The sequence below is a fragment of the Lepidochelys olivacea genome (genome assembly GCF_965140295.1).
Source record: "Lepidochelys olivacea isolate rLepOli2 genome assembly, chromosome: 26".
NCBI classification, from domain to species: domain Eukaryota; kingdom Metazoa; phylum Chordata; order Testudines; family Cheloniidae; genus Lepidochelys; species Lepidochelys olivacea.
This window is the reverse complement of record NC_140436.1, coordinates 17,694-45,331: the sequence shown is the minus strand read 5'-3', so window position 1 is coordinate 45,331 and position 27,638 is coordinate 17,694. Positions and strand designations below refer to the sequence as shown.

Below are 27,638 nucleotides of genomic sequence, written 5' to 3'. Positions count from 1 at the left end.
GACTCAAAACACCTCTCAGACTTTGCTCAAAGAGGAAGAAATACCATTTTTTTTTGGGGGGGGGGGGTTGTCAGTGTCAAATTAATAACATCCATCCAAAATACTGAAAAAGTAGTCATACTGTCTTTATTAAAGATATCAGTATTCTGCATCTTGCAAGGGCAGAAACACCCTTTGGGAAAGTAGCAGTAGTACTTTCAGAATGAATAAGGTTTTCTAGACACTGGTTTTGAATGAGCAATCAAAATGAACTAAAAATTCTTTCAGCGTCCCAGCAACGTGAATCCAGGGATGATCATCTACCAGTGGGAGGAGGAAGAGGGAGAAAAGTCATCTGCCTGCACTACAACACAGGCATATCTATTGAGTGTGTGATTGTAGTATCACATGCTAGACTGTGTCACTCAGCGTGCCAGGGTAGATAAAAAAATCAATTATTTTTACTTTTTTTAAAAATCAATTTTTTTGATAAATGCTTTTTGAGGAGAAAAAGAGTTTTAATTAAGATGCATTATAGCTCAATGATATCTTGAATATGGATTATAAATTCTAATTCTATAGTATGAGATGATACATTCATGTAATGTTGAAGAAAAAGTTTTGTAAATGAGTTCCAATAGTTCATGGATTAGGGACCCCATTTTATGGGGTTCTAGGGACTTCTGTATAGATTATTTAGGTTAATCTATCTACCCACCCAATGGGACCCAGTGCTCAGTCTAGAAGATACCATCAGAGATGCTTAGTTTTGCAGTTCTCAAACTGTCCATTTGGGTCTCCAGAGATAAAAACATTTTTGCTGTTAACAAGCATGTTAAGTAAGTAAGTAAGTAAATAAATAGAGGTGAGAAACAACAGACCTCAACCCTATTGTCCCTCTGCAAATTTGTGTACACAGAGTCAATCCCTTACCTCTCTCTAAAAGGGCAAAGTTTCAAAATGTTCAACGAATAGAAGATTGTTGGGGGCGGAATAGATCTGGACAAGGAGAAGTCATCTGGAGATAAATGTGAGAAGGGAGGGACAGGCAGTAGAAACAAAAGTGAAATTGTTGGAGCAGCATATTCCAGAAGTTTTGAGGTCTTCCTGAGTGTAGTCTTCACTGATTTGAGATCTACCATACCATTCTCTCACTAGAAGGGAAAACCTATAATGGCAGCAGTCTGTAAAAGAAACCCAGTTAGGGAATATTTTAATGAAGTTCCTCTACAAGTGGGTGAGACAGGCATGTGTGCAAAATGCAAACAGTGCAACAAAGAAATGCAAGGCCTTGTTGCCCGAATGAAACAACATCATGAGAAGTGTTCCTTCTCAGGACAAAGCTGTGTTGAAGATGATGAAAGGAACATGTCTGAACATGCAGGATCTTCAGGTTGGTAAACTTTTTTATTTCATACTTCTTTCTTAAGGACTACCTGTCTTCCTTCTGGACTATTTTTGAATTCTCATGTTTGAGCAGAACATATAGTTGTTACTCTATGGTACTATTATTTTAGATGCATTTGTGATAAAAAAAATAGCTGAAATAGGCAGATCTTCCTTTTACAATTTCACCTTTAAAGTACTACTGAGTGTCAGCGAATGCAATGAGTAATACTAAATGAGCAGTATGATAATAATAATTAAATAACTGCATTGACTTATTTTGTTTAGGAGAATCCATCCTCAACATACAGGATTTTGAAGACTATCCACCTTCAAGATAACTGTCATTTTCTATTAACTATAGTTTCAGAGTTAACTGCCAAGGATAGTGTTTCAGTCACATCATGTATGTCACATAGCCACAGTATACCACCTGTAGCAAAAAGAAAAAAAACACTCCATCATCCAGAAGCAACCATAGATAAGTTTGTGATAAGAACCAGCAGATTACAAAAAGAGGTAATTGATGAAAAAATTGCCTGGTTTGTTTATGCAACAAACTCTCCTTTCCGTATGATTGAGAACCCACACTTCATTAACATGGTTCAGTCATTAAGACCAGGATACAGTCCACCCAACAGCGCAGATGTCGCAAGCAAATTGCTGGATAAAGGCTATGAAAGAGAAATTGAACAGTGTGCAAAATGTCTAGAGGGTAAAATTGTTAACCGGAATCTTGATGGGTGGAACAATCTCCACAATGATCCTGTTGTATGTGCTTGTGTGACAACAGACGAAGGGAACGTCTTCCTTACAGAAACAATTGATACATCAGGAAATGCGCACACAGCAGAATACTTACAAGCAGCAGCAGTAAAAGCTATAACAAACTGTGAAAATAAATTAAAACGTCTAGTACGCAGCTTGGTCACAGACAATGCTGCAAATGTATCCAAGATGAGAAGAAATCTAGGAGAGTGTGAAGAGAGTCCCAAGCTAACAATATGGTTGCAGTGCTCATTTGATGCACCTCCTAGCCAAAGACTTCAGTGTTCCAGAAATAAAGGCTAACGTTGTTGAAATTGCAAACTACTTCCGTAACAATCACTTTGCAGCAGCTGCTCTGAAAAGAGTGGGAGGAACCAAGCTAACTCTGCCACAAGACGAGCGATGGAACTCAGTAATGGACTGTTTTGAGCATTATATCAAGAACTGGCCTAATCTGATGACACTTTGTGAATAAAATCGTGAAAAAACAGATTACACAGTCACAGCCGAAGTTCTCAACATTGGGCTTAAGAGAAATGTTGAACTCATGTGGAGTACCCTGAAGACTATTTATGAAGCCTTGAACAAAATGCAGGGGAACAGCTGTTCTATTGCTGACGCTGTTGAAATTTGGAAGGAACTAAGTGAGATCTTAAATAGAGAAATAAGTTAAATTACAAGCATTAAAAAAAACAGATGGGACAAGCACTATCTCCAGCTCATTTTCTTGCAAATATTCTCAATACTAATACCAGGGTCAAACCTTAACTGCTGAAGAAGAGCAGTTGGCTATGACATGGACATCCAGCAGTTGTGCCTCCATAATGCCAACTATAATAAACTTCAGAGCTAAGGGTGAGCCATTCAAGAAGTATATGTTTGCTGATGATGTTTTAAAGAAAGTCACAGCAGTGAACTGGTAGAAGTCACTTAAGCACTTGGATTTAGAGGCTGTTGAAGTGATAATCTCACTTTTAACAGCAGTAGCGTCTTCTGCTGGTGTAGAAAGAATATTTTCTTCCTTTGGACTAATTAACTCCAAATTGAGAAATCGTTTGGGACCTGAAAAAGCAGATTATGAACAAACAGGAAAATGGAGATGAAGTCAACTGAGTTAGCCGCAGAAGCCAATATTTTTAGTTTCTCATATTGTCCTGGCTGACATAGTCGATTTGTTTGTTTTCTTTAAATATTTCATTTAACTATTTTAGTTAAAACAATTTTAACAAAAACAAACCTGATTTTAAAAAAAACCTGAATGTTTAACTAAATTCAAAAATTCATGTGCATGTTGTGTTAAAATATTATGTTTGCTGTTGAAGAAAAAAAATCCAGAATACATAACGTTGTCGTTTTAGTTAAATAAAATAATTTAAATGTCTGTCTAATGACCTTCTCCTCCTAATACAGTATGGCAAGAAAATCCTCCAAATATTAATGATTAACCTGTTGAATTGGAGATAGTTCACCTCCCAATGACTTCATAAATATCTGCTTCAATTACCTTTGATAAACGAAATAACCGAACAATCATTCATTTTCTGGTATAGCTGTAAAGCTAATCTGAAAAAGTTTTCAAAATAAATCACTTAAAAATGTATAGTGTGTACTTTCTAAAAATGAAACCTACATCTATCTCTGAGTTGTGAAGAGTTTGCATTAAGGTTATAACAACCAACAAGAATGCACTTCTATATAAAAAGCTATGATTAAATCAAGTCTTCCTGACTACTGATTTAAATCAAATCCACACTGCAATGTGCCCATCCATATCCCCTGCCACCCTTAAAAGATCAACTAAACCACAGGCAAGCATAGTATCCTAAACTGCTTTTAACACAATTAGAAACAAAAGTTGATAGATTTAAGTTTACATTGTCCTTTAACCAGTAATCAAGGGCAGGAGTCAAAGTCACAGGTGTCACAGTCCAGAAATACCCAAGCAATTTCAGACTGTCTGTGAACAAAACCAGTGGAAACACTGTGAAGAGATATACGTATGTACATGTACACACACACACACGCGCACACCTTCTGCCCCCAAGACATGGAAATGCAAAAAAGGAAACAGCTCATATTGCTTTGAATGTAACAGCCAAAGCCATCAGTTGCCATGACAGCACCACAAGGTGACTCTGGAGACACCCAGGGCAGGAAATTGTCAGGTCGCAATTGATTTTCTCTAAGACAAAAAGGTTTTCGTTACTGTAAATACATTATACAGACACCAGAGACAGAAACTCACTGAGGCATAAAGTACGTGATGTGCTGTTCAGCAGCGACGTTCACCTCACGCCCCCCTGAGTGTTATACGACCCCAGCCCCCACACGCACCCCGCGCGGGCCCTCCCCGCCCCCAGCCCTCACACGCTATGACCGTATTAAAAGTCTGTTTGCTAAGATGGTTGATTCACCTCCAGTGATCACACAGCTGGGTCTGTTGGGGTCAGGAACATAAGTATTTTGTGTTTCCTCTAACAATTCTAATACTTTCTGGGCCAAGCACTATTCCAAGCACCCCGCGCGGGCCCTCACGCCCCCAGGCCAGACGCTGACCTAGCCGCTCTGATAGCCCGACGGGGTGTGGGAGCGAACAGACCGGGCACCGCCACCGCTCCCGGCTCTACTCGGCTCCCCCAGGCCCCAGCTTCAGACACCCGCCCCCCCGTACCGTAAGGCCGCTGTCTTCTGTCTCTAGACTCAAGCTGAAGGTCTCGCTCTCGCCACGCCTACCTACAGCGCATGCCCAACGCTCCCAGTACCCAATGACGCACACCCGTCGCTCTCCCTTACGTCACCGCGCGTGCGTAGTACCATCCATTCTAATTCCCGTTGAATCCTTTCTCACAGCACTGCAGAACGGCACACACAGACTAGTACTGCGCATGTACTGGCGGTCAGAGACCACAACCGCGCATGCGCGAGTAAAAAGCGCGGAGGACACACAGCGATCTAAAATTCAGAGCACCAGGGCGATGCGGAGGAGCTCGAGTCTCCGCATGCTCTGTTGCCCGAGGTGGGGAGAGGGAGGTGTCCGGCCCCCTCGTCGTTCTCCCAGTAGCGATGCGCTTAGCTCACCCAATCCCTATCGCCCCAGGCCCTGGCGAATCCCCTTGTCTAGCTCGCCGCCATGAGCGGCCTATTGCCATGGCAACCCCCAGCGGGTCGCCCTTCCCAGCGGGGCCCCAGCGAGCGGGAGCCCGGCTCCCCGGGGGCTGCAAACACAGTTGCTGGCGGAGCCGGCCCTGGCTCGCTCAGCTGCCCTTGGGCGGATCGGCTCCGCAGCGGTAACTGGGGCACGGCAGCACGCTGCCGCCACCTGGCCTCTCCGCTGGCGCCGTCCCCGAGGCCGCTCCGGCAGGCCCGGCCCGGCCCCGCTCCGCTCCACCCGTGCGTCAGCCCAGCAGTGAGACCCACAGGCCTGCGCCAAGGGTAGGAGTAACTGCTAGCTTCCACCATCTGCGGTGCACACTTCCCTGAACGCTACAGGCCCAGCCCCTGCTGCAGATGGTCCCAGGCTCCACCTGGAAAAGGTGATTCCATTCCACCCCCCACACCACGTACAAACTCCCCCATGCGTCCCCCCGCAACCTTTTCTCCCAAGCTGGAGCATGAATGCCTCTCACGCAGAGCCCTCCACCATCGTGACACGACCGACCATACTTCCCCCACACACTTTGTTCACACCCCAATGCTCCCCCAACACATCCCTTCCAACACAGAATCCTAGAATATCAGGCGTGGAAAGGACCTCAGGAGGTCATCTAGGCCCCCCGGCTCAAAGCCATTTCTCCCACCTACAAAGTATGTCTCCCCAAAATGTCATCTTCCTTCTGTTACACACAGCCTTCAGCTCCTCCCTTCTCACACTATGACCCTAGTGTCAATCCCATGCATTTAAAAATCATGAATCAGTTTCCCCCGAATAATAGCATTAACTTAAAAATCACAGTGGGTTGTTTAATTATAATTTTGGCCTCTCTTTTAATTTGGCTTTTGGGTTCTGAACCTTTACAGTGAACTTGCTTCATATTTTCAGGCCTTTTCCCACAGGTGCTAGGATTGGACACTTGACAATTTTTTTAAAAAAAGTAGACTTTTTTTATTCCAACAGCTGCAGATTGGTCGAGGGGGGGAAGGCCGTAGGGGGAAGAGAACTATCCTCCACTATCTCAAGACTCAAAATTGTGAGTTGGCAACACTCATCCCAGTCACATTTTCCTACACCGCACCTGTCTCATAATCATTGTACAAATTATGGCTGATCATATTGGGATCAAGGAAGGGGGCAGCCAAAGCCCACCCACTGCTAAAGTATTCCCCCCCCCCCAGCTTAAGGGTGGGGGGGCGCCACAGAACCTTGAAAACCAAATAATTACGGGGGACAACTAATGAACAAGAGGGACAGGAGTGTGGTCAAAGGGTCAAACGAAGGGAAGTGGACGGGGACACCGAGCAGAGAACCCCGGACAGCACGCACTGCTCCTCAAAGGCGTCAAGGGAGTCAGTGGATGCCGCCCAGAGGAACTCTGCCTGGAGGCATGAACAGAGGGAGGATCGGAAATAGACCCCCCAGTCACAGAAGCCTCCATCGGCCAACCTCCTCACGCTGGTTTTATAGATGGCCACTTTAGCCAGGGCCAGGAAGAGGTTGACCAAGAGGTCCCGTGACGTAGTGGGGCCACAGACAGGGAGTGCATAGATAAGGAGATGAGGGGAAAAGTGCAACGAAAATCTTAACAAAATATTTGTGAGGAGCCAGAATAGGGGCTGCAGCCTGGTGCACTCCAGGTAGACGTGCACCAGGGTTTCCCTCATACCGCAAAAGGGGCAGGTGTCCGGGATTGGGGTGAACCGCACCAAGTACACGCCCGTGCTCACGGCCCCGTGAAGGAGCCGCCAACTAATATCCCCGGCGGGCCTTGGGACCAAGGTGGAATATAGGCTGGCCCAGCGGCGCTCCTCACCCTCTAGCGGTGGCAGGAGGTCCTGCAACTTTGTGTCAGGGCGGGACGCGAGAGTGAGGACATGAAGGGAACGGAGCACGAGCTTGTAGAGATGTTTCCTTAGCGCGGTCTGGAAACGGACTACCTGCAGCTTGTGGAACCGGCTCACGGTGAAGGTGGTGGTGGGGTGGTTTTGGTCGGGTCCACGGGGCAGGAGCCTGATGAAATGGTCCCGAGGGCCTGGCGTGGAGGGTGGACGGGGCACACCCTCCCTTAGGACCTGGTCGAGGTAAACCCAAGCAGCGGGCGGCAAAGCGGCCCTCACCTCCTGAGGTACATGCAGGGGAGTACGAGGTTTGGAGAGCCCCATGCGCTGAGCGAGCATCAGGGGATCCAGCCAGTCTCCCCAGTCGTAGTCCAGGAGGTCTCCGACACTGGTGACTTCTGCAGGACCAACCTCTGGCACACCAAGGGGGACTCCGCCACCTGCACACGGAGCTGGGGGTTGTGTAGCAGGGGCTCCGAGAGGAGATCTTCCCCAACCAAGGCCGCCAAGGACCTGGTCGCTGTGAACAGTTTCCAGGTCCGGAGAAGGTCCTGGTAGAAGACCGGCAGCCCGGAGAGGTCTCGCGGAAGACCTCTCAGATGGAGATAAAGGAGCTGCCAGTCATATCGGAGCCCTCGGAAGCAGCGCAGGAAGGCGTGCGCCAGTACGCTCCATGCCGGACTACCTGCACCATAAAGGAGCCTCTACAGGGCGTGGAGGCGGAAGACATGGACCTGAGTGCGGAGACACTTCAGGCCTTGCCCTCCCTCCTCCAGGGGTAGATGGAGAATCCCTGCAGAGATCCAGTGCAGTCCTGACCAGAAGAACTCCAGAATCAACCTCCAGAGGTTGGCCAGGAAATCTGGGGCCGGGACCAGGGTGTTGAGCAGGTGCCAGAACATGGACAGGACTAGTTGATTAAGCACCAGTGCCCTCCCTCGAAGGGAGAGACACCAGACTAGTCCTGTCCATCTCCGGAGCCGCTCTACCACGCTGCCCTCTAAACCGTGCCAGTTCTCCGGTGGAGACGGATGCGTGGCAGAAAGGTAAACGCCGAGATAGAGCTGCGGACCCACGCTCCACTGGATGGCCTGAAGCGTGGGTGGGTGGGAGGGAGCTCGCCTGCCACCAGACCTCTACCACCAAGCCAGAGCTCTTGACCCAGTTGACCTGGGCAGAGGAGGCTGCCGAGTAAATGGCCTGGCAAGCCTCCACCTGTGCCAAGTCGCCCGGGTCCTGGACCACAAGGAGCACATCATCGGTGGATACCAACAGGACCAGCCGCAGCTCTGGCTCCTGCAGCGCCAACCCCATCAACCTCCTGCTGAGGAGACAGAGGAAGGGCTCGATCGCCAGAGTGTACAGCTGGCCCGAGAGGGGGCACCCCTGCCATACTCCTCGCCTGAAGCCGACTGGTTCGGTCAGGGTCCAGTTGAGCCTGACCAGACACTCTGCGGAGGCGTACAGCACCTGGATAAAACCCACAAACTGGTGTCCAAAGCCAAACGCTCGCAGAGTGCTCAGAAGATACCCGTGATCCACCCTGTCGAACGCCTTCTCCTGATCCAGGGACAGGAGGGCGAACGACAGACCGTCCCTACACCCAAGTTCCAAGAGGTCCCGGACCAGATACAGGTTGTCGAAGATGGTGCGGCCCGGGACGGTGTAGGTCTGATCTGGGTGGATCACGTCCGCCAGCACGGACCCTAGCCGCAGTGAGATGGCTTTTGCTACGACCTTGTAGTCCGTGCTGAGGAACGAGAGGGGACGCCAATTTCATAAATCGCGGAGGTCCCCCTTCTTCGGCAATAAGGCAAGCACGGCTTGCTTACACGAAAGAGGGAGGACCCCGCTCTGCAAAGACTCGGCCCAACGGTGACACTGGGATGTTGTACTATAAAATTGCAGTATTTCTGAATGCCTCTGTGTGACTATGAATCCCATCCTAGCTGCCATGGGTGGTGTCACATCCTCCTAGAACAGATACAATGGGGAATAGTTAGAATTCAACAATCCTATTCTGGTGCAAACCCCTTGGAACAGTAGGTGAGCTAAAGCTTAGGAAAAAGAGTTTTACCCTACCCTTTTTCAGAGAGGGAGGAAAGTAGGAGCAGTGGAAATTTACCAGGAGCAGTACAGGGGGACCAGTCAGGGGGTCAAATAAGGAACCACACAGGGGGAACTTGGAGCAGGAGAGGGGAAGGGAATGGTCTAGCCTAGGGCCAAGAGGTTGAGCTGGAGGACAAGCTTTCACATTTCAGCAGACAAGCAATGCCCTGCAGCAGGATTTGGACCCCAGGCCAAAGAATGACCGGCAATGGTGAGGAAAAAGCAGGGGAAATAGGTGCAGGGTTTACTATTTTGTTTGATCTGTACTCTTTTGTGCTTTATATGATTAAATAAAAGAACAACTGTGAGAGACTCTGGGCAAAGAGTCAGATGTGTTACATGCTAACACATTTACAAGCCTCGTGAGAGAGTTAAAATGGTAAACTACAAGGTCACACCTGAGGGTGGAGTTCTGGGAGAGAATGTTTAAGCTTCTGAGGTATCTTGGGGTTCAGCACCGGTACTGGAGGCCAAAGGGGTTCCATTTCCATGAAAGAGTAGCAGGGTGAAAGTCAGTGCCCAGGAAATGTGCCAGAGAAGGACAAAGGGAGGAAACAGTAGTGCAGCCTGCTGAGACCCAAGAAAGCTTATACCTGGGGACCCACAGTGAGCAAACACAAGGGGCTGCTTGGCTAGGATTTGTGACACAAGAAGACTACTGCACATGTAGAAGGGTTGTTTGATGGCTCAGAGCCATGGTAACACTTTTACACCAGTCTCCCTTCAAGCTGCCAGTGTAGAGAGTATGACCAAAACTTAACCCTTATAAAGTTTTTCCTAATCCCTTACCTAAATCCCCTTTGCTGGACATTAAGCCCGGTACCTCTTGTCCTATCTTTAAGGGACACTTCTTTATAACAGCATTTAGCATATTTGAAGTCTCATCAGATCATCCCCACAGTCTTCTTTTCTCAAGCCTAAACATGCCCAGTTTTTTTAAACCTTTCCTCATTGGTCAGGGTTTCTAAATCTTTTATCATTTTTGTTGCTCTCTTCTGGACTCTCTCCATCTTAACTGAATGAAAAAGGCATACACATGCCTAATGTAATAAGCCACATTATACTGTTACCCTGGCCCTTCTACAACCCCTCCAAATTGTGTGTTACTCAGACTCATGTCACATCTAAGCTTAAATTGTAAACTATTTGAAGTACTGACTTTGATTTCTATGACTAACACACTTTTGAAAAATTACAATAAATATCTCCTGTAATTTTGTCTGCTCATCAATGTCTCCCTTTCATCTGTTACCTCAATAAAGATTTCCTGTAAATTACTGCCAGGGAATTACTTACCCTAGTAACTTTGATTGTTTAAACTTGGTTTTTTTTCCCCTCCAAATCAGTTTTATATTTCTCTTAAACTATTTGAGTCAGGAGTCATAATTATACTTGCTTTAATCTACATGAACAAGAGCAGATATAAATCTAGAGATTGTTACATAGGCGGTGTAGTGGAATGTGGATGTGGGATATTTAATGGAAGGAAGTCTATCACTTGGGAAATATTCCTCCAGAAATACAGCACAGATATGGAAGGTGTTCAGAAATTCTCCCACCTTTGATCTAGCACTGATGCAGCTACACTAGGACTAAACCAGTAGCATGAGAATTGCTAAAAATTCTGTGTAGATAAGGCTACACAGTCCTTGCCAGCCAGACTTGGGTACACTGGGAAAAGGGACTGCCTTGTGCTGCTGCAATTACTGTGACAGCTCTAAGTGGGTGGGTGAGGAAGAGCGAAGTAATGCAGAAGAGCCTCTTTCTTGCCCCAGTGGCTGGAAGCTATTGCTAAAGTGGAAGATTATATGGAAGAGTGGCAGGAATGCTCAAAAGCTGGTGGTGTGTGAAAGGAGGGAAGCTAGGTAGGGCAGAATTAAATTGTGGGTTGGAGCTGGGGAAATAAAAATAAAGCATCTTAAAAAAGGCAAAAGATTTGACCCCTTTTCTTTCCCTGTTCTCACTACTGATGTTCTTAAAAGGGATCTGTGCTGTTCCAGAGGACTAGTGTGTTTCTAACAGGGAACAAGAATTGACCATGGGGAAGCCACTTGTGAAGGAACAAACACAGCTCACTCAGGAAGAAGAGTTCCCCTAAAATAAAACTGCACCCATTCCAGCTATCATTTAATTTCTTTGTGATAAATGTAGGTTTGTGATATAAAAAGGATGATGGTCTAAATTATTTGGGGGGGCTGCTTCCTAGGAAAACTATCACTTTATTCAAGTATAGTAAATAGCATGGCTAGTATCTAAGGCAGACAAAATTTAAAAACTGCTTTTGACAATACAGCAGAGGCAAACACCATTTATATAACTCTGTGAGCAAAGCCCTGTACAAACATTAACTGTTTAATATATCCTTATTACATTATTCTGAAGGGGTGTTTTAATAATGGAGAAACAGAGGCAAAAAGCCACAGAGAAAGTGAATGGTAGAGCCAGTGTTTGAACTCAGGAATTCTTGACTCCCAGCCCTGTGCTCATGCCTCCCTTTGATAGCCAAGTTGCAATAGGACTCAGGAGAAATTATTTATGTCCTACATAAATGTCCTACATACTGCATTAATGGCATAATAAGCAGATCCTGTCAACACTCCAAGTTAATATGAAACGTACAATGATAAAAACAGTAGGTAGCTTATTCTTTTTCTAACTTTAAAACATTACGACAGAGTAGCTTAAGGCACACATGTAGGCTTCCCACTTCCAATCTGTCCTAGGTGATGTTTCAACATGACAACTGATTGGCAAAGTTCTGAGTGAGCGAAAAAGACTTTTCTGATTGGAGATACTTAAGGCATGTCAAATTCTGCAAGTAATCAGCTATAGATCTGTAATCCAGTTCCAATTATTTCAAGTTAAGGCAATGTGATACAGATGACAATCAAATTTTGTGAAGATAAATATTCTGTGATTTTACTACTAGTATAAACCTCCCGCAACTTGGAGTCAGGATCAAAGCAGATACATATCCTAGTTTTCAGAATGAACACTAGCTTCAAACAGCTTTGTTCCACTACAGGAAGCAGGAAAGCTTTCCCAAACAGATATTTGACTCGAGCAGGAATTATTTTGGCAGCTGCCTTGAACCAAGTGATAATTGTGACTGGATGCCAGAGCTAACCAGACAGTTTCCTCTATACTCCCACCATACCAGGGATAAATAAATGTTTAGTAATTGGCAGACTGGCCAACATGAATCACTCTTTCTTGGAGCACAATTAGCTGTCAAAACAGATCTTAGAAAAAAAATTTTTGCAAAGGGATTATGGAGGGTAGGAAATGCAGGTGATTTGCAGTGTCTGCCTTTGATACAAACATCCTGCTCCTCTACTGTCCCTTTGAACTAACTTTGATATGCAATAATTAGGAGTGGCTCAGCCCCTGAGGAGAGGTGGCTGCTGCTGCTGCCCTACCTCCTTGCTCGTTTTATTGAATCCTTGTTTTGAACTATTGATCAAACAGATTTGAAGAGATTTGTTGAAGTCTGTGTGGGCTGAAGAGGAAGGAAGTGAGGAGAGGAGGGGATGGAAAGGACAGCAAACTTGGCTATAAATACCCCAGGAAGGACAGAGCTCCTCTCCACAGATTTTCCTCTTCGGCTAGAGATGTAAAATGTAAGAAAAGGACTTTTATTCAAGAATTTTTCTTTAAAAAGATTCACAAATATCCCATATTTGCTGAATCCGTGTTGCTTGTTTTCAAGCTTCAGCATATCTTAGACAACAGTGCTAAGCGCACCAGACCTCACGGGGGAAACCAGATCAACCTGCCTGAAGAATGGTGGCAGTCTTGCTGCTGGGGCTCAGCTGCATCTGTTCCCCATTGGTAGCCCTGGTCCTAGACTACAACAGCATCAAGAGTTCAGCTGAAGTGCAGGGCACCAGAAAGGTGAGAGCTCTGGGGGTCAGTTGGAGACCTGAATTGAATTTTCAAGGGTGAAATGATCTCAAAATATTAGTAATATTCTGCAAAAATCGCATGATTAATTTCAGTTTTTAAATAGAAGGGTTACAATTGCTTGGAATAGTGCTTGGCCCAGAAAGTATTAGAATTGTTAGAGGAAACAAAAAATACTTATGTTCCTGACCCCAACAGACCCAGCTATGTGATAACTGGAGGTGAATCAACCATCCCAGCAAACAGAATTTTAATATGGTCATAGCTGTTGTGTATTTCTAAATTGGAAACATTTTAAAAATGGAAAAATGTGTCCCTTTGGGAGAAGGGGAATGATATCAAGATTTCACCCTCTTAAAATATAAATGAAGTCAGAGCAAGTGATGGCCTGTCAGCACTGATCAGCTCTTCAGCAGAGCACTATGCTCTAAAATGCACTGAGTGCAAGATGGGGTGAGCAAAGGCTGCTAGAGTTCTAATCTTGATTTGGGAAGTGATTTGCTGTGTAACATTAGGCTAGTTACACTACTGACACATATAATAAACACAAACGTGCACAAACTGCTGCTTTAAAAAACATGTCAGTTTTAACATGCTGTTTCTGTTACTTGCTGAAGATCAGAACTGTGCTGGTCCCAATACAGGACAGAGAGGTGTAGACCTTTGTCCTCGAGAGCTCCCAATCAAATGGGAGATCACAGACCAGACCCAAGAAAGATTATTCCAGAAATAACATGTTGGACTGATCAATGAAGGGGGCAGTAGGGGGGTGTGTGTGTGTGCACGCGCTACTCTAAGTATTGCTGATTTACAGCATTTTCCCCTTCTGAGGAAAGTTATTTTTAATTTGTAGAGCTCACAGTGCATAACAGACCAGGACTGTAATGCTAGCAAATTCTGCCTCAAGCATGAAGATGAAGCGTCCTTCTGTGTTACCTGTCGTGGGTTACGACGAAGATGCAAGCGTAATGCTATGTGCTGCCCAGGGACTATTTGTATAAATGGTAAGCAATAATCATCTGGTGTCTGTGTTATTTAAAGGTTGGCAGAGATTAGAACTACATGATTATAATCTATATGGTCTAAACACAGAAGTGGTTGGTGCCTGTTTTAAAAATTTTCCTGGTTTTCCCTTACCTCCTGCTAACGTTGAGATCATCGAACTCTCCAGCATTTCTTTAAAACAAGCAACTATCTTTACCATGAGGCATCTGTAAAATAACAAAGTAATAAAAGTCCTATACATGCATCTGAACACATGTCAAACAGGGAAGTTGATAGTAACGAGTTAAAATTGGTAGTTAGGAACGGCACACAATTCATAAAAGCTAAAGGTATCAATTTGGGGGGGGGGGGGGAGGAGGAGAATATCTATGGCCAGTAGGGTTAAATACAATCAGAAGGAATTCTTTAAATATATCAGGAATAAATTAAATCTGAACAATTTCATCGGTCTGAAATTAGATAAGGATTGTAAAGATATCAATTGCTATACAGAAAAAGGCAAAAGTATTCAATAATAATTCTGTTTGGGGAAAGTACAGTAGAACCCTCAGTTACAAACGCCGCAGGAATAGACAGGTTGTTCGTAACTCTGAACAACACGTTATGGTTGTTCTTTCAAAAGTTTACAATTGAACATTGACTTTATAAAGTTTTGAAACTTTACTACGCAGAAGAAAAATGTGTCTTTTAATCATTTAATTTAAATGAAACAAGCACAAACACAGTTACCTTACCGTGTCAAATCTTTTTGTTTAAACTTTTCCTTTATTTTTCTAGTAGTTTATGTTTAACACAGTACTGTATCAGTGTGTTTTGGGTTTTTTTTTATGGTCTCTGCTACTGCCCGATTGTGTAATTCCGGTTCCAAAATAGGTGTGTGGTTGACCAGTCAGTTTCTAACACTGGGGTTTGTAACTCTGAAGTTCTACTATAGTACAATGATGTTTTAATATATTACAGTGATAAGACGACATGTTAACATCCTCACTATTCCACCAGTAAGTAGGAACAGAAACTATTAAATATTTTTAAAATCATCAGGACTGGATAATCTGCATCCAAGATTAGAGAATTGCCAGAGTTCTCTGAATCATTAATATTGATTTAACAAATCTTGTTTAGAAAGGGTAACTGTGATGATCAGGAATAACTATAGGACAGTTAGTCTGACATTAATCCCAGGCAAAGTCATGGAAAGGATTATATGGGATCCAGTTAGTAAAGAATTAAAGGATGGTAGCATAATTGGTCATGATCAACATGGTTTTATGGAAAATAGATCTTAAAAATAATCGTGTGTCTGAAATGACAAGTTGGGTTAATAAAATATATCATGTCAACACAACTATCTTTAATTTCTGTAATGTGTTTGAGTCCCATGTGACATTCTGATTAAAAGTTTAACACTATACAAAAATATGGGCCATATTAAATAGATTAGAAACTAGATTAGCTGACACTAACTAAAGGGGGGATGTTTCTAGTGGGGGTCTCACGGGGATCTGTTCTCAGCCAAATGATATTCAATATCTGTATCTATGATCTGGAAAGAAATGTAAAATCAGTGCTGGTAAAGTTTGCAGATGACACAAAAATTGATGGAATGATAAATAATGATGGGAACAAGTCAGTTATGTAGACCAACATGAATCACTTGGTAGGGTGGGCTCACTTGAACAATGTGTGTTTTAACACAGTCAAATGCAAGGTCACAAACATGTAGAAACAAAGAACATAGGGTCACACCTATAAGATGGGAGACAGTATTCTGGAAGGCAGAGATATTGAAATGGAAGATGCCTTGATCATGGTTTACAACTCCTATATAGAAAAGACTTCTGATAGCGGACAGCTGGCTCTTTAATCTAGCAGAAAAGGCATTACAAAATTCAATGGTTGGAAACTGAAGCTAGATAAATTGGGAGTAGAAATAAGGTGCACATTTTAAGTTAGGCTCATTAACCATTAGAACAACTGACTTAGGGACATGGTGGATTCTCCATCATTTGAAATCTTTAAATCAAGACTGGATGCCTTTCTAAAAAATATGCTATAGCTCCGTGACTCTCAACCTTTCAAGAGAACTGTACCCCTTTCAGGAGTCTGATTTCAGGAGTCTTTCATACCCTCAAGTTACACTTAAAAACTACTTGCTTACAAAATCAGACACAAAAATACAAAAGTCTCACACCACGCTATTACTGAAAAATTGCTTACTTTCTCATTTATATCATATAATTATAAAATAAATCAACTGGAATATAAATATTGTACTTACGTTTCAGAGTATACTATATAGAGCAGTATAATCAAGTCATTGTTTGTATGAAATTTTAGTTTGTACTGACATTGCTAGTGCTTTTTACGTAGCCTGTTGTAACACTAGGCAAATATCTAGATGAGTTTATGTACCCCCTAGAAGACCTCTGTGTACTCCGAGGGGTATGCCTACCCCTGGTTGAGAATCACTGCTATATCACAAACAGAGCTTAGAGGTTTCATGCAGAAGTTACTGGGTGAGAATTTATGGTTTGTTACGTAAAATGTCAAACTAAGGTGATCATAATGGTCCCTTTTATCCTTAAAATCTACGCAGGTATGAACCTATAAAAGCATGATGTATGAGGGAGGGAGACAGAAGGCAATTGGATCCATTTTCACATCCGGAATAAAAGATCATTTGTTGTCTCAAAGCAGCAATGTCGCCATCCTCCCTCTCCCCCCCCCCCCCCGTTTCTGTCCAAAATTACAACCTTCCACCTTTACACCAGATGTTTGCAGCCAGACTGAAGAGGTTACCCCAACAGAAGGAAGAAAGACTGAGGAACAGGATGGTTCTGATTCAAAAGGGACAACTCAACACCAGATCCAAGAAAACAACTCTAAAAAAGGACTTGTCAAATCTCCAAGCCATAAAGGTAAAATGGGCTTAAAAGCAGGGAAATAATTATATTCAATCTTGGAGGAGAAATATATTCCAGATTGGAAAAGTAAAATTATACGGAGGCATGTGTATGTAATCTTCCATTAGGAAAAGGAGGAGACCCCTAGCATTCTATTACGTAAAGCAAACAAACAGATGGGTCCCAGCATGTTTTAAAATTATGCACTGAGAATAACCGCATTACTTCCTACATGGAAGTTATAATAATGCCAATCACAGAATTAGGTGTTTTGAGTATTAAATCATCAGGAATTATGTTAAAACAAATGCAGAGAACAATAATCCCCATAAAATCTTTTCCGTAAAAATATAAACTGTTACTTACTAGATTTGGATACAGTGTTGCAGCCACATCGGTCCCAGGATATTAGAGACACAAGGTGGGTGAGGTAACTTCTTTTATATTCAAGCTCTTTGTAAACTCGTCTCTCTCACAAACAGAGGTTGGTCCAATAACATATTACCTCATCCACATGGTCTCTTTACTCACTAGGAATATTTTGACTAGATTCTGGACCCCGCTCTGGTGATGCAAAACTTGATGAAGCAAGCCTTCTGGCTGTTATCTGGAAATTCCCTTTTCATCAGGAAAAGCAGCTCTCTGCCACCCCCGGTGTGCCACTGGCATAGGGGGCAGAGCTGGAATGTCCTTATTCCAAGGCTATTCCCAGCTTTCGACCACCTTTTGAGCTAGGGACAGCCAAGTTCAAATTATTGCAGCCTTTGGGCCCCCGGACAGTTCTAGAATCCAGGTACCAAACCTGAAGTACAACTACCTTGGTGTCCCTCTCCATCCCCGGCTGCACTAAGTGCAGCATGGAATCTGGATCGACTTAGCAATTTACACTGTGCTCATTACAAATCACCTGTCATAAGACAGAAAGCAACTCTGCTAGTTATAGCAAACTAGCAAAGGTGTGTGGGGGCGGGAGGGGGAGAAAGAGGTCAGGCTTTGTTAAAAGAACATTCAGCAATGTGCCATTCTCCATTTATTTAAATTGCGAGTGCTAGTACTTGCTCAGAATAAACATTGTTAGATTAGTTTCTTATTTGTAAATTTTCTAACATAGGTTATTGCCAGGATGTAAGTTCATTTTAGGATACCACTCTTTGGGGCTGTCTTCACATTGTTTGCATTTAATAATAGATAATACCTAGCTGCTATGTTGTGCTTTTCATCAGATTTCAAAGCACTTAATAAAGGTCAGTATCAGTATCCGCATTTTACAGGTAACGTTATAGGAATATCTCTAAATGCAAGAAACTAAATATGTAACCTTAATATTACATTAACAAATAAGACAGGGAATACAAAAGTTAAAATTCATATAACAACATTAACCTAGGGAAACTGACATTATTAGAAAAGGATCAAACAGAACCAAAGCAGCAGAGGGCAATAAGGTCTCAAAGAGCTCAAAGAAAAGGAGTACTTGTGGCACCTTAGAGACTAACCAATTTATTTGAGCATGAGCTTTCGTGAGCTACAGCTCACTTCATCGGATGCATACCGTGGAAACTGCAGCAGACTTTATATATACACAGAGAATATGAAAAAATACCTCCTCCCACCCCACTGTCCTGCTGGTAATAGCTTATCTAAAGTGATCATCAGGTGGGCCATTTCCAGCACAAATCCAGGTTTTCTCACCCTCCACCCTCCCACACAAATTCACTCTCCTGCTGGTGATAGCCCATCCAAAGTGACAACTCTTTACACAATGTGCATGACAATCAAGTTGGGCTATTTCCTGCACAAATCCAGGTTTTCTCACATCCCCCCCACCCCCATACACACACAAACTCAGTCATTATGCAAGGTAGCCTGTGTTCTCTTGTTTTTTCCTACCCCCCCCCCCCAGATGTTCTGGTTTAACTTGGATTTAAACTTGGAGAGTGGTCAGTTTGGATGAGCTATTACCAGCAGGAGAGTGAGTTTGTGTGTGTATGGGGGTGGGGGGATGTGAGAAAACCTGGATTTGTGCAGGAAATAGCCCAACTTGATTGTCATGCACATTGTGTAAAGAGTTGTCACTTTGGATGGGCTATCACCAGCAGGAGAGTGAATTTGTGTGGGGGGGCGGAGGGTGAGAAAACCTGGATTTGTGCTGGAAATGGCCCACCTGATGATCACTTTAGATAAGCTATTACCAGCAGGACAGTGGGGTGGGAGGAGGTATTTTTTCATATTCTCTGTGTATAAATAAAGTCTGCTGCAGTTTCCACGGCATGCATCCGATGAAGTGAGCTGTAGCTCACGAAAGCTCATGCTCAAATAAATTGGTTAGTCTCTAAGGTGCCACAAGTACTCCTTTTCTTTTTGCGAATACAGACTAACACGGCTGTTACTCTGAAACCTGTCAAAGAGCTCAGTTATTCATAAAGCTCAAAAGAACTATTACTACTATTAATTATTCATACTATATTAGCATATGCTAGGTCTGAAATTGCAAACACTTATGCATGTGCTTAAATGGTTGTAGGAATGGGGCCATAGAGAGGAAACAATCTCTTTCTCAAGGAGCTTACAATTTAAGAGTAAATCACAAATAGGCATATATGGAAAGAGAGAACTTAGGAAAGGGAGAGTTAGGTTACTCAAATACATTCTTGTCTTCCACTCTATTCCACGCTAATTAGGCATCAACTGGAGTATTTTGTCCTGTTCTGGGCACCACATTTCAGGAAAGATGTGGACAAACTGGAGAAACTCCCAAGAAGAGCAGCAAAAATGGTTACAGGTTTAGAAAACATCACCTATGAGGGAAGACTGAAAAAATGGGGTTTGCTTAGTTTGGAGAAGACAGAAGGGGGAAAGGATAACAGTTTTCAAGTATGTAAAAAGGTTGTTACAAGGAAGACGGAGAAAAATTACTCTCCTTAATCTCCGAGGACAGGACAAGAAGCAAAGGGCTTAAATTGCAGCAAGGGAAGTTTAGGTTGGACATCAGGAAAAACTTCCTGTCAGTGCAGTTAAGCACTGGAATAAATTGCCCAAGGAGGGTGTGGAATCTCCAACATTAGCGATTTTTAAGAGCAGGTTAAATAAACACCTGTCAGGGATGGTCTAGATCAGTGCTACTCAAAGTGGTGGTCCGCAGACCGGTGCCGGTCCGTGAGCCATCGGCTACTGGTCTGCACGCACATTGGAAAAAAAAATTGCCAGTCCCCCACATCAGATAGTTTGAGAAGCACTCGTCTAGATAATACTGAGTCCTGCCATGAGGGCAGGGGACTGGACGAAATGACCTCTCAAGGTCCCTTCCAGTCCTATGATTCTATAGACAGGTTATGTGTGCAATCTGTAGACAGTGTAGCTTTTTCTTTTTAAAATATTAGACAAAAACAGAGCCATAGTAGTAGTTGTAGCTTCCATTATCAGCTGGTAATGTTCCACAGGCACCCCACTAGCTGCTAATTTCTTTGGTGAATAAAGCAGAGAGATTTCAAAATGGTAAAACTGGGAGGGATTAGGAGCCCAAAGATCTTTTTCAATTAGAAAAATAATCCCCATATGAAGGAAGATTCTTGCAAGCCTTGTCCACAGTTATGACTGACATGTAACCCATTAGCATGCCTGCTGATTTTTAAGCTGGAAGATCAGCTAGAGCAGGGCTGAGCAAATGTTTTGGCCCAAGGGCCACATCTGAGTATGGAAATTGTATGGCGGGCCATGAATGTTCATGAAATTGAGGGTTGGGGTGCCAGAGGGAGTGAGGGCTCCGGCTGGGGGTGTGGGCTCCGGGCTGAGACAAAGGGGTTCGGAGGGCAGGAGTTTGGGCTGTGGGAGGGAGTCGGCCGTGCCGGCTCTGGGCGGCGCTTATCCCAAGCAGCTCCCAGCAGCAGAATGTCCCCCACTCTGGCTCCTAAACGGAGGCACAACCAGGCAGCTCTGCGTGCTGCCTCGTCCACAGGCGCCGCCCCTGCAGCTCCCATTGGCCACGGTTCCCAGCCAACGAGAGCTGTGGGAGCAGCGGTTGGGGTGGGGGCAGCATGTGGAGCCCCCGGGCTGCCCCTACACATAGGAGCCGCAGAAGGGACATGCTGCTGCTTCCAGGTGCCATGCAGAGCATAGAATCATAGAGGCATAGAATATCAGGGTTGGAAGGGACCTCAGGAGGTCATCTAGTCCAACCCCCTGCTCAAAAGCAGGACCCATACCAATTAAATCATCCCAGCCAGGGCTTTGTCAAGCCTGACCTTAAAAACTTCGAAGGAAGGAGATCAGGAAGCAAGCCCTGACCCTGCTGGGAGCTCGAGGGCCAGATTAAAATATCTGGAGGGCCGGATGTGGCCCCTGGGCCGTAGTTTGCCCACCCCTGAGCTAGAGATCTTTGCAGGGGAGGACAGAGGGCTTTCCACAATGGGGCAGATCAGGACTGGTCTGAAACAAGTCCCACCCCTCTCTGCTAGCAATCCTCAGTTTTGCGCTCAGCAACTTTCCTCTGACCCACTGCTCAAGCCAAGAACCTCGAAGACATGGGGTATGTTACACATTTTATTCTGCTTACTGCAGGTCAAGAGGGAAAAAGCTGCCTTCGCACTTCAGATTGTGCCTTTGGGCTTTGCTGCGCTCGCCATTTCTGGACCAAAATCTGTAAGCCAGTTCTCCGTGAAGGACTGGTCTGTTCCCGCCGGGAACACAAAGATGTTGCTCAAGGTCCAGAAATTTTCCAACGCTGTGATTGTGGCCCTGGTTTGTCTTGCCGACCACCGCTCACCAGGCTGCCACAACGGTCGCGCTTAAACATCTGCCAGAGAAGCTAAAGAGCCAATACACACTGGCTCCAGAGGGAGAGCAAGGGATTCGCTGTCTACTCCAGAGTTAATTTATGCAAGATTCTATAAAACTACCCCTAACCTTCCACAGGCCAACAGAGCCCTGCGCTGGAGGAAACATGCAGCTCAAAGTAAGATCTGGGCACTGGGCAACCTTAGATGTACATTTAGGTCACATGGGCTCTGCTGTATCCTTGTGGGCTGCACAAAGTAGCTATCAGACGCTTACAAAATCGCTTCTGCTTTCAGATAGCAGGAAGTACAAAAAGGCTTGATTTTTTGTCTGTTTTTACAAACTATTTAGGGTCCTTTTTTATAGCTATCATACTCAAATTCAAAGGTTCTCCAGCTGCTTTCCAACTATTTAGTTATTTACTAAAATAAAATAAAAAAGTGTACTAAAGGAACTAGTAGATTCTTTCACAGGAATTGCAATTTACTTGTCAATAGGGTCAGACTTTTTCCCAAATGTTTCAAGGATGTTCAGAGCCACAAAAGAAAGCTTTGGCTTGCAGCACTTCAGGGAAATGTATCAAAATTAAAATGCAGTTTTCTTTATGCGGAGAGAGTGACTCTGGACTAATGCTGTTACTGTCAGAGACAAGAGGGGATAGTGTGACTTTTCTTCATTATTTTGCACCTAACTTGGCCACCCATAAATCTATTCACATGGTGACTATTTTAAATATTATGACAAGTGCATTGACTTTTATGAAAGACAAACACAATATCTTCATTTAGAAGCCACCACTGAATACACTAATAGTAATCGTCCTTGTTGAGCAGCCACATTTTTCCATGGAAATTGTATGGGAAAGTAATAAAACAAAAGTTGTGCTTTCTAAACACAGATATCCAGTATCCCAGGGAGACAAAGGCAGACTATAATTTATTATTAGAAGACAAAAGTCTGGACCAATTCCCAATTTAATCTAGGAGGAATTTTATCGTGAGGGAGCTGCTTGGTTCCTCATCTTCCCTGCAGACTTATCTTAGCACCTTAGCAAAGGGACTAATTAAAATTCAGATAAAAACCACGTTTGTATTAAAGATATTTTTGAATAAAAGGAAAGTAATCAAGTTGCAATGCTAGGTGATTTAATTTTACAACATATTTTACTCTAGTGCCATGGAACTATTGTTTAAAAACAGTGTCAGTAATATACACCTTCTGAAGTAATATTCAAGCAATAAATATGCACCTAGCTTTGACTCTGATGATTATTCATAAAAGCTACAAAATAAGTGAGCACTAGCTAGTAAACCTATAAATGCAAGTTATTCACTCCGTTCTTTTGGCTCTCGATACTTCCACTGTATGTAGTCAAAGATATCCTTTTCACTCTCTACTGGGAGGGGCTCCCCAGCAACTCCTGAAAACACAATAAAGATGACAGACGGGTGAAAAACAGCAACTTTGCAAGGCATCACTAGCAGTGCTGTGCAGACACCATTTTATAAAGGACAGGTTTATCTAGAAAAAAAAGGCTGATGTCTGAAAACCAAGAAGCTGCATAAAGAGATGAAAGGGAAAATAGGAGTCTGATTAATAGTTAGATAAGGTCTAAAAACTAGAACTTCTATGCAAAAAAAAAACAAAAAAAACCCCACACCTGATCAACAGGTGTTGAATGTATCACTGTAAATGCAGCAACTCTGTATCCCAACCTCAGAGTGTCAATCCTAGAACACTAGCTCTTGACACAGCTTTATAAATATACACCATCAGTTAAAATTAGACAGTATGCCCATCCCAAGCCAACACAGAGCTACAGTCTTGTTATAGTGCTGGAAAACAGATGCCTGTCCTGTGTGGCACAAATCAGGTCTTGTTCTCGTTGAAATCAATGGCATCATTCCATTGAGCTGGATCAGACAGACCCAGAGGGGGGTTAATATCTTGTGTGAAAGTACCGCTTGGGTGCTGGAGAGAAGAAAGATGCCTCCTGATACTAGGTAGGTCTCTGAAGTCAGAGAGAATAGCGTGCTACATTTAACTATGGCATTTGGCAGTAGCGTCCCAAAATACTATTATGTGCGTATAGGTCTGTTTGGAGAAGAAAGGTTCTCAGGGCAAATGTGAACCTAACAACCCCTCAATGCCAACCGGCAAAGGATTCACTCTTCTGTAACAACACCTGGCAGTCCTGACAAACTCACTAGACCCACCACATTGCTTTTGTAGCATATATCCAAAGAGAGTCAAGTGAGGTATCTAATAAAAGCGTATCATACTGATCCTCAGAAATGTTGCAAAAATCTACGTATGGATGATATTTCAGGAGTTGTGTAAGAGTACTGAAAATGTGTGTTTTAAGAAGACTGTCTTCCAAGGTGGATTTGACAAACCAGTTTTGAGTCACACAAAGGAAGCTTATTCATGTGTCACATTGTTGGCCATGTAAATCAATCACTGTAAACCAATATAATGGAAGCCAAATCTGCACATTGAGTAAATGGGGATGGAAAGACACCAGACACTAAATCACAGGGAGCCATCCTGACTCTGGGGACAAAACAATTAATTTGGGGGGCTAGAAGAGAAGGCAAGAAGGATGCCTCTTTATCCTCCACTGAGGAACCAAAAAGGATAGTGCTTTTTGCATTCATGAAAGGGGGATCTCAGCCATGTTAGTTGGAGATGCTGGGAGACTGCTTTAGGTGAGAAACTACTTTAACAGACTAAAACTTCTAACTCTAGGAAGCATTTTTATATATAACCATTTCTGCTTCCATTGTTATCCTTATTAGCTCTTAAATCTTAGCTTCCAATAATAAACATATGATTGTTTTCATTATAAATACATCTCAGTGCTGTAATGTTATATAGGAGCTGACTCTCAGTTGAATCAAACAAATGTGTGTATACTGTTCCCTGGGGGAGAGCGAATCTACTAATTTCTGTGAGCATCCAGTGACAAGAGTGGGACACTGCAAGGTGCGGGCCAAGGACTCTGAGGGTTGGTGTGTCCTTATTATTAGACTGCACAAAAAGAGATGTATGTGGAGGCCTCAAAAGCAGTCTTTGTGTAGCCAGAGGGGTTTGGTTTCAGGGAGCTGACCTACAGCAGGCACAGACAACACCCCTTCTCATGAAGGGCAGGAAGGGGTGAAGTGCCTCACAACGCTGAGTACCCCTGGGGAGCATCACAACAAGAGAGATTGGAAAAAGCACTTTGCGTAGAGACCAAACTCACCAGTAACTCCCAAGGGCCGGATTGTGTACTCGTTGATTGTGAAGCCCATTTCTAGGGCATGAGTTCTCATGTTCTTATTGAATATGTCACTGCCTGTGAAGTACAGTACTCCACAATAATACTGATCCTTGGGGATCAGCCTAGAGTAAAAAAAAAAAAAAAAACCTCAGTTACAAGTCAGTTAGAATTCACTTAGAATCACAGAATATCAGAGTTGGAAGGGACCTCAGGAAGTCATCTATGTTAGGATACAGATATTCAGGCCTGTATATTTAAGAATTTAGGTGTATTCTTATCACTTAGCTAATTATAGAGGTACAAAACAGGAATCAAAAATCAGTCTGCCTGTTTATTGGCCTTCTCTCACTATGATAGTCTAAGGCCTTGTTCTTAGGCTAAGGCCTTTGGCTAAACAGCAGGGGCAGCCATAAGTTGGGAAGCGAACGGTCACATCCTCACCAGTCACATTGAAATAAGGCAGTTCTGGGCTGTTAAAAAGGTGATTGAATCTATCACCTCCAGAGAAAGGGAAGAGCCTAGAAGATTTAAAGAAAACTTAGTTTGATAGCATCCTGTCTGGCAAGAACTCACTTATCAATAGCTGGGATGTGAAATCCTCATTTCATATAGTAAAACTTGAGTTCTGCTTGGTTAAGGTATAGGTAAGCAGAACTCAAGTTTTACTATATAGACTAACCCATCCTCAATTATATCCCACCACCTTAATTGGTTTAAAAGTATAGGCCTTTGCAGACAGGCCTAAATATCTAAATCCTAACAATCTAGTCCAACCCCCTGCTCAAAGCAGGGCCAATCCCCAACTAAATCATCCCAGCCAGGTCTTTGTAAAGCCGGACCTTAAAAACCTCTAAGGAAGGAGATTCCACCACCTCCTTAGGTAACCCATTCCAGTGCTTCACCACCCTCCTAGTGAAAAAGTTTTTCCAAATATGCAACCTAAATCTCCCCCACTGCAACTTGAGACCAGTACAATTTGAGGCACAGTTTCTCCAGTCTTATTACCATTTACAGCAAAACCCAATGCTCTACTGGCACAACATTTCAGGACTCTGTATAACTATTCCTAGATCACCACCGTCGGAGGGACTGCAATATGCCTGAAAATCCATCATCCTACAGGCACACACAAAAGGAAGGGCAACAACTCTTGACATTAAACTATTACTGAGCAGTTAGGGCACAGTTCCCTGACAAACCTCCCTGTTCAGTAATTGCTGGAGGGGAAGGACAGAGAGAGAGATCCTTGTTCTGGAATCAGGAGAAGGGGGGGCTTGCTTTGCAGTCAGGGACTGGGACATAGCACTTCCATAAATGCCCCATTGTGAAGTTGAGTGGGCTGTGCAGACCTGTTCTGTATGATACACATGACATGGTGCAATCATGACTAATGCCCCCATTTTGGATGATGCTTTAACAAATGCCTGTTCTACCCAAGGGGGTGCAGGCCTATTCCATTTAAAATTTTACCTGATATCAATTCTCCTGTATGGATAATTGGTTCCATCTTCTTTGCTTGTCAACTGACATACACCCTAAAAGGACACAAGGAAAGCAGAAATTATAAAGTTATCAGAGTTTTCAAATGGTCTTGAGCTTTATTTTTCTTTTTAAAAAAAACACAAAAATAGTTTTAAAATGCAGATCATGTAGTCTGTCTAGTTATGTCATCATGCACAGGCATATAGTCTGAGAGGTATATAAAAGGTTTTGCTTATTAAACTTGCTTGTTTTGCCTTATGATTTCCCCCCGTTAATAACCACAAGGATTTCTAAAGAAACATTAAGAATTAGAGAAAGATTAGAACAACAGATAAAGCATCAGATGCCAGCATTTTGTAGTACTGTATAGCTGGCACCTTGCTCCTGTCCCTTGGACTTATCAAGTACAAGGTTGCATTTCGGGAGTTACTGAAGTCACTGCACGTATTAAGACTAAAGCATGCCAGGGATCAGGATCAATAATCCACTATGCTGAAGACCAGGGTTAAATATACATAAACTAATATTTGTGCAATATTACAGAAATGTGGATATTAAGCCATTGCGACCCTATGAATGACACCTGTGGGTGTATAGCTACAGTAAGACATGTATCTATGACATGCCAAGAGTCCCAGACCATTGTGATATCACCATCCTTACTCTACAGCTAATTTGGGTGAAACAATTTCATTGGTTGTATGAAGGAGACTGCACTGATAGTGGATTACTTGGCTCAACTGCCTGCCATATCAGTGAGATACAAAATATCCCAAACACGCACTGCCCTCAAATGTTACTGTCACACATCAGATTTTTTTTTAAAATATTATACATCAGATTGGGTATGTCTGTTAAGTGTGCATATTGAGATTTCACTCAATTTAGCAAGACCACTAGAAACATAAGGATTTTAATTATAATCACGCCATAATATGTTAAATATAAAGATCTGATGACGCTATTCCTGTATAATGTCTCTTTAAACAAAAGAGAACTGTTATAATAATTGTTTTGTTTCTGATATTCATTTGTCAAAGATTTGTAAACTTATTGAAAACCACCTAAATAAATAA

General features: G+C 43.3%; 3 protein-coding genes across 7 annotated transcripts in view; 1 reads left to right on the top strand and 2 right to left on the bottom strand.

Annotated features, from left to right (window-relative positions):
- The window catches only part of VDAC3 (voltage dependent anion channel 3), a 32,952-nt gene extending 28,040 nt beyond the window's left edge, over positions 1-4,912 (bottom strand). The window contains exon 1 of one of the 2 annotated variants that reach the window (XM_084615352.1): positions 4,805-4,912. The gene's annotated coding sequence lies outside the window, so the exon portion shown is untranslated. The remainder of the gene's footprint in view (positions 1-4,804) is intronic. The other variant, XM_084615351.1, reaches the window with a different exon arrangement.
- A 123-nt stretch (positions 4,913-5,035) lies between these two features.
- On the top strand, positions 5,036-22,802 carry DKK4 (dickkopf WNT signaling pathway inhibitor 4). 2 transcript variants are annotated; one of them, XM_084615354.1, is made up of 6 exons: positions 5,036-5,565; positions 12,703-12,854; positions 12,944-13,128; positions 13,991-14,141; positions 16,914-17,060; positions 21,603-22,802. In XM_084615354.1, exons 3-6 carry the CDS (start codon positions 13,018-13,020, stop codon positions 21,851-21,853), a joined length of 660 nt encoding a protein of 219 aa, XP_084471480.1. In that variant the 5' UTR covers positions 5,036-5,565; positions 12,703-12,854; positions 12,944-13,017; the 3' UTR covers positions 21,854-22,802. The 2 variants fall into 2 exon arrangements, with proteins under 2 accessions (XP_084471480.1, XP_084471479.1); XM_084615353.1 differs by having other exon boundaries at positions 5,036-5,666.
- POLB (DNA polymerase beta) overlaps positions 14,275-27,638 on the bottom strand; it is a gene marked incomplete at its 5' end in the record, with an annotated part of 28,445 nt that continues 15,081 nt past the window's right edge. For 2 of the 3 annotated variants that reach the window (XM_084615348.1, XM_084615350.1), the window contains 3 exons: positions 22,947-23,238; positions 25,063-25,202; positions 26,551-26,615. In XM_084615348.1, the coding sequence (XP_084471474.1) occupies positions 23,144-23,238; positions 25,063-25,202; positions 26,551-26,615 (300 nt within the window). In that variant the 3' untranslated portion in view covers positions 22,947-23,143. Of the gene's footprint in view, positions 14,349-22,946; positions 23,239-25,062; positions 25,203-26,550; positions 26,616-27,638 lie in introns of those variants that run through there. The other variant, XM_084615349.1, reaches the window with a different exon arrangement.

What these genes read in the sequence shown, in the direction of transcription:
- DKK4 (XM_084615354.1), top strand. Translation starts at nt 13,018, where the DNA reads ATGGTGGCAGTCTTGCTGCTGGGGCTCAGCTGCATCTGTTCCCCATTG. An exon ending in AAGTGCAGGGCACCAGAAAG is followed by an intron (nt 13,129 to 13,990) that starts GTGAGAGCTCTG and finishes TTTAATTTGTAG; the next exon opens with AGCTCACAGTGCATAACAGA. An exon ending in AGGGACTATTTGTATAAATG is followed by an intron (nt 14,142 to 16,913) that starts GTAAGCAATAAT and finishes CCTTTACACCAG; the next exon opens with ATGTTTGCAGCCAGACTGAA.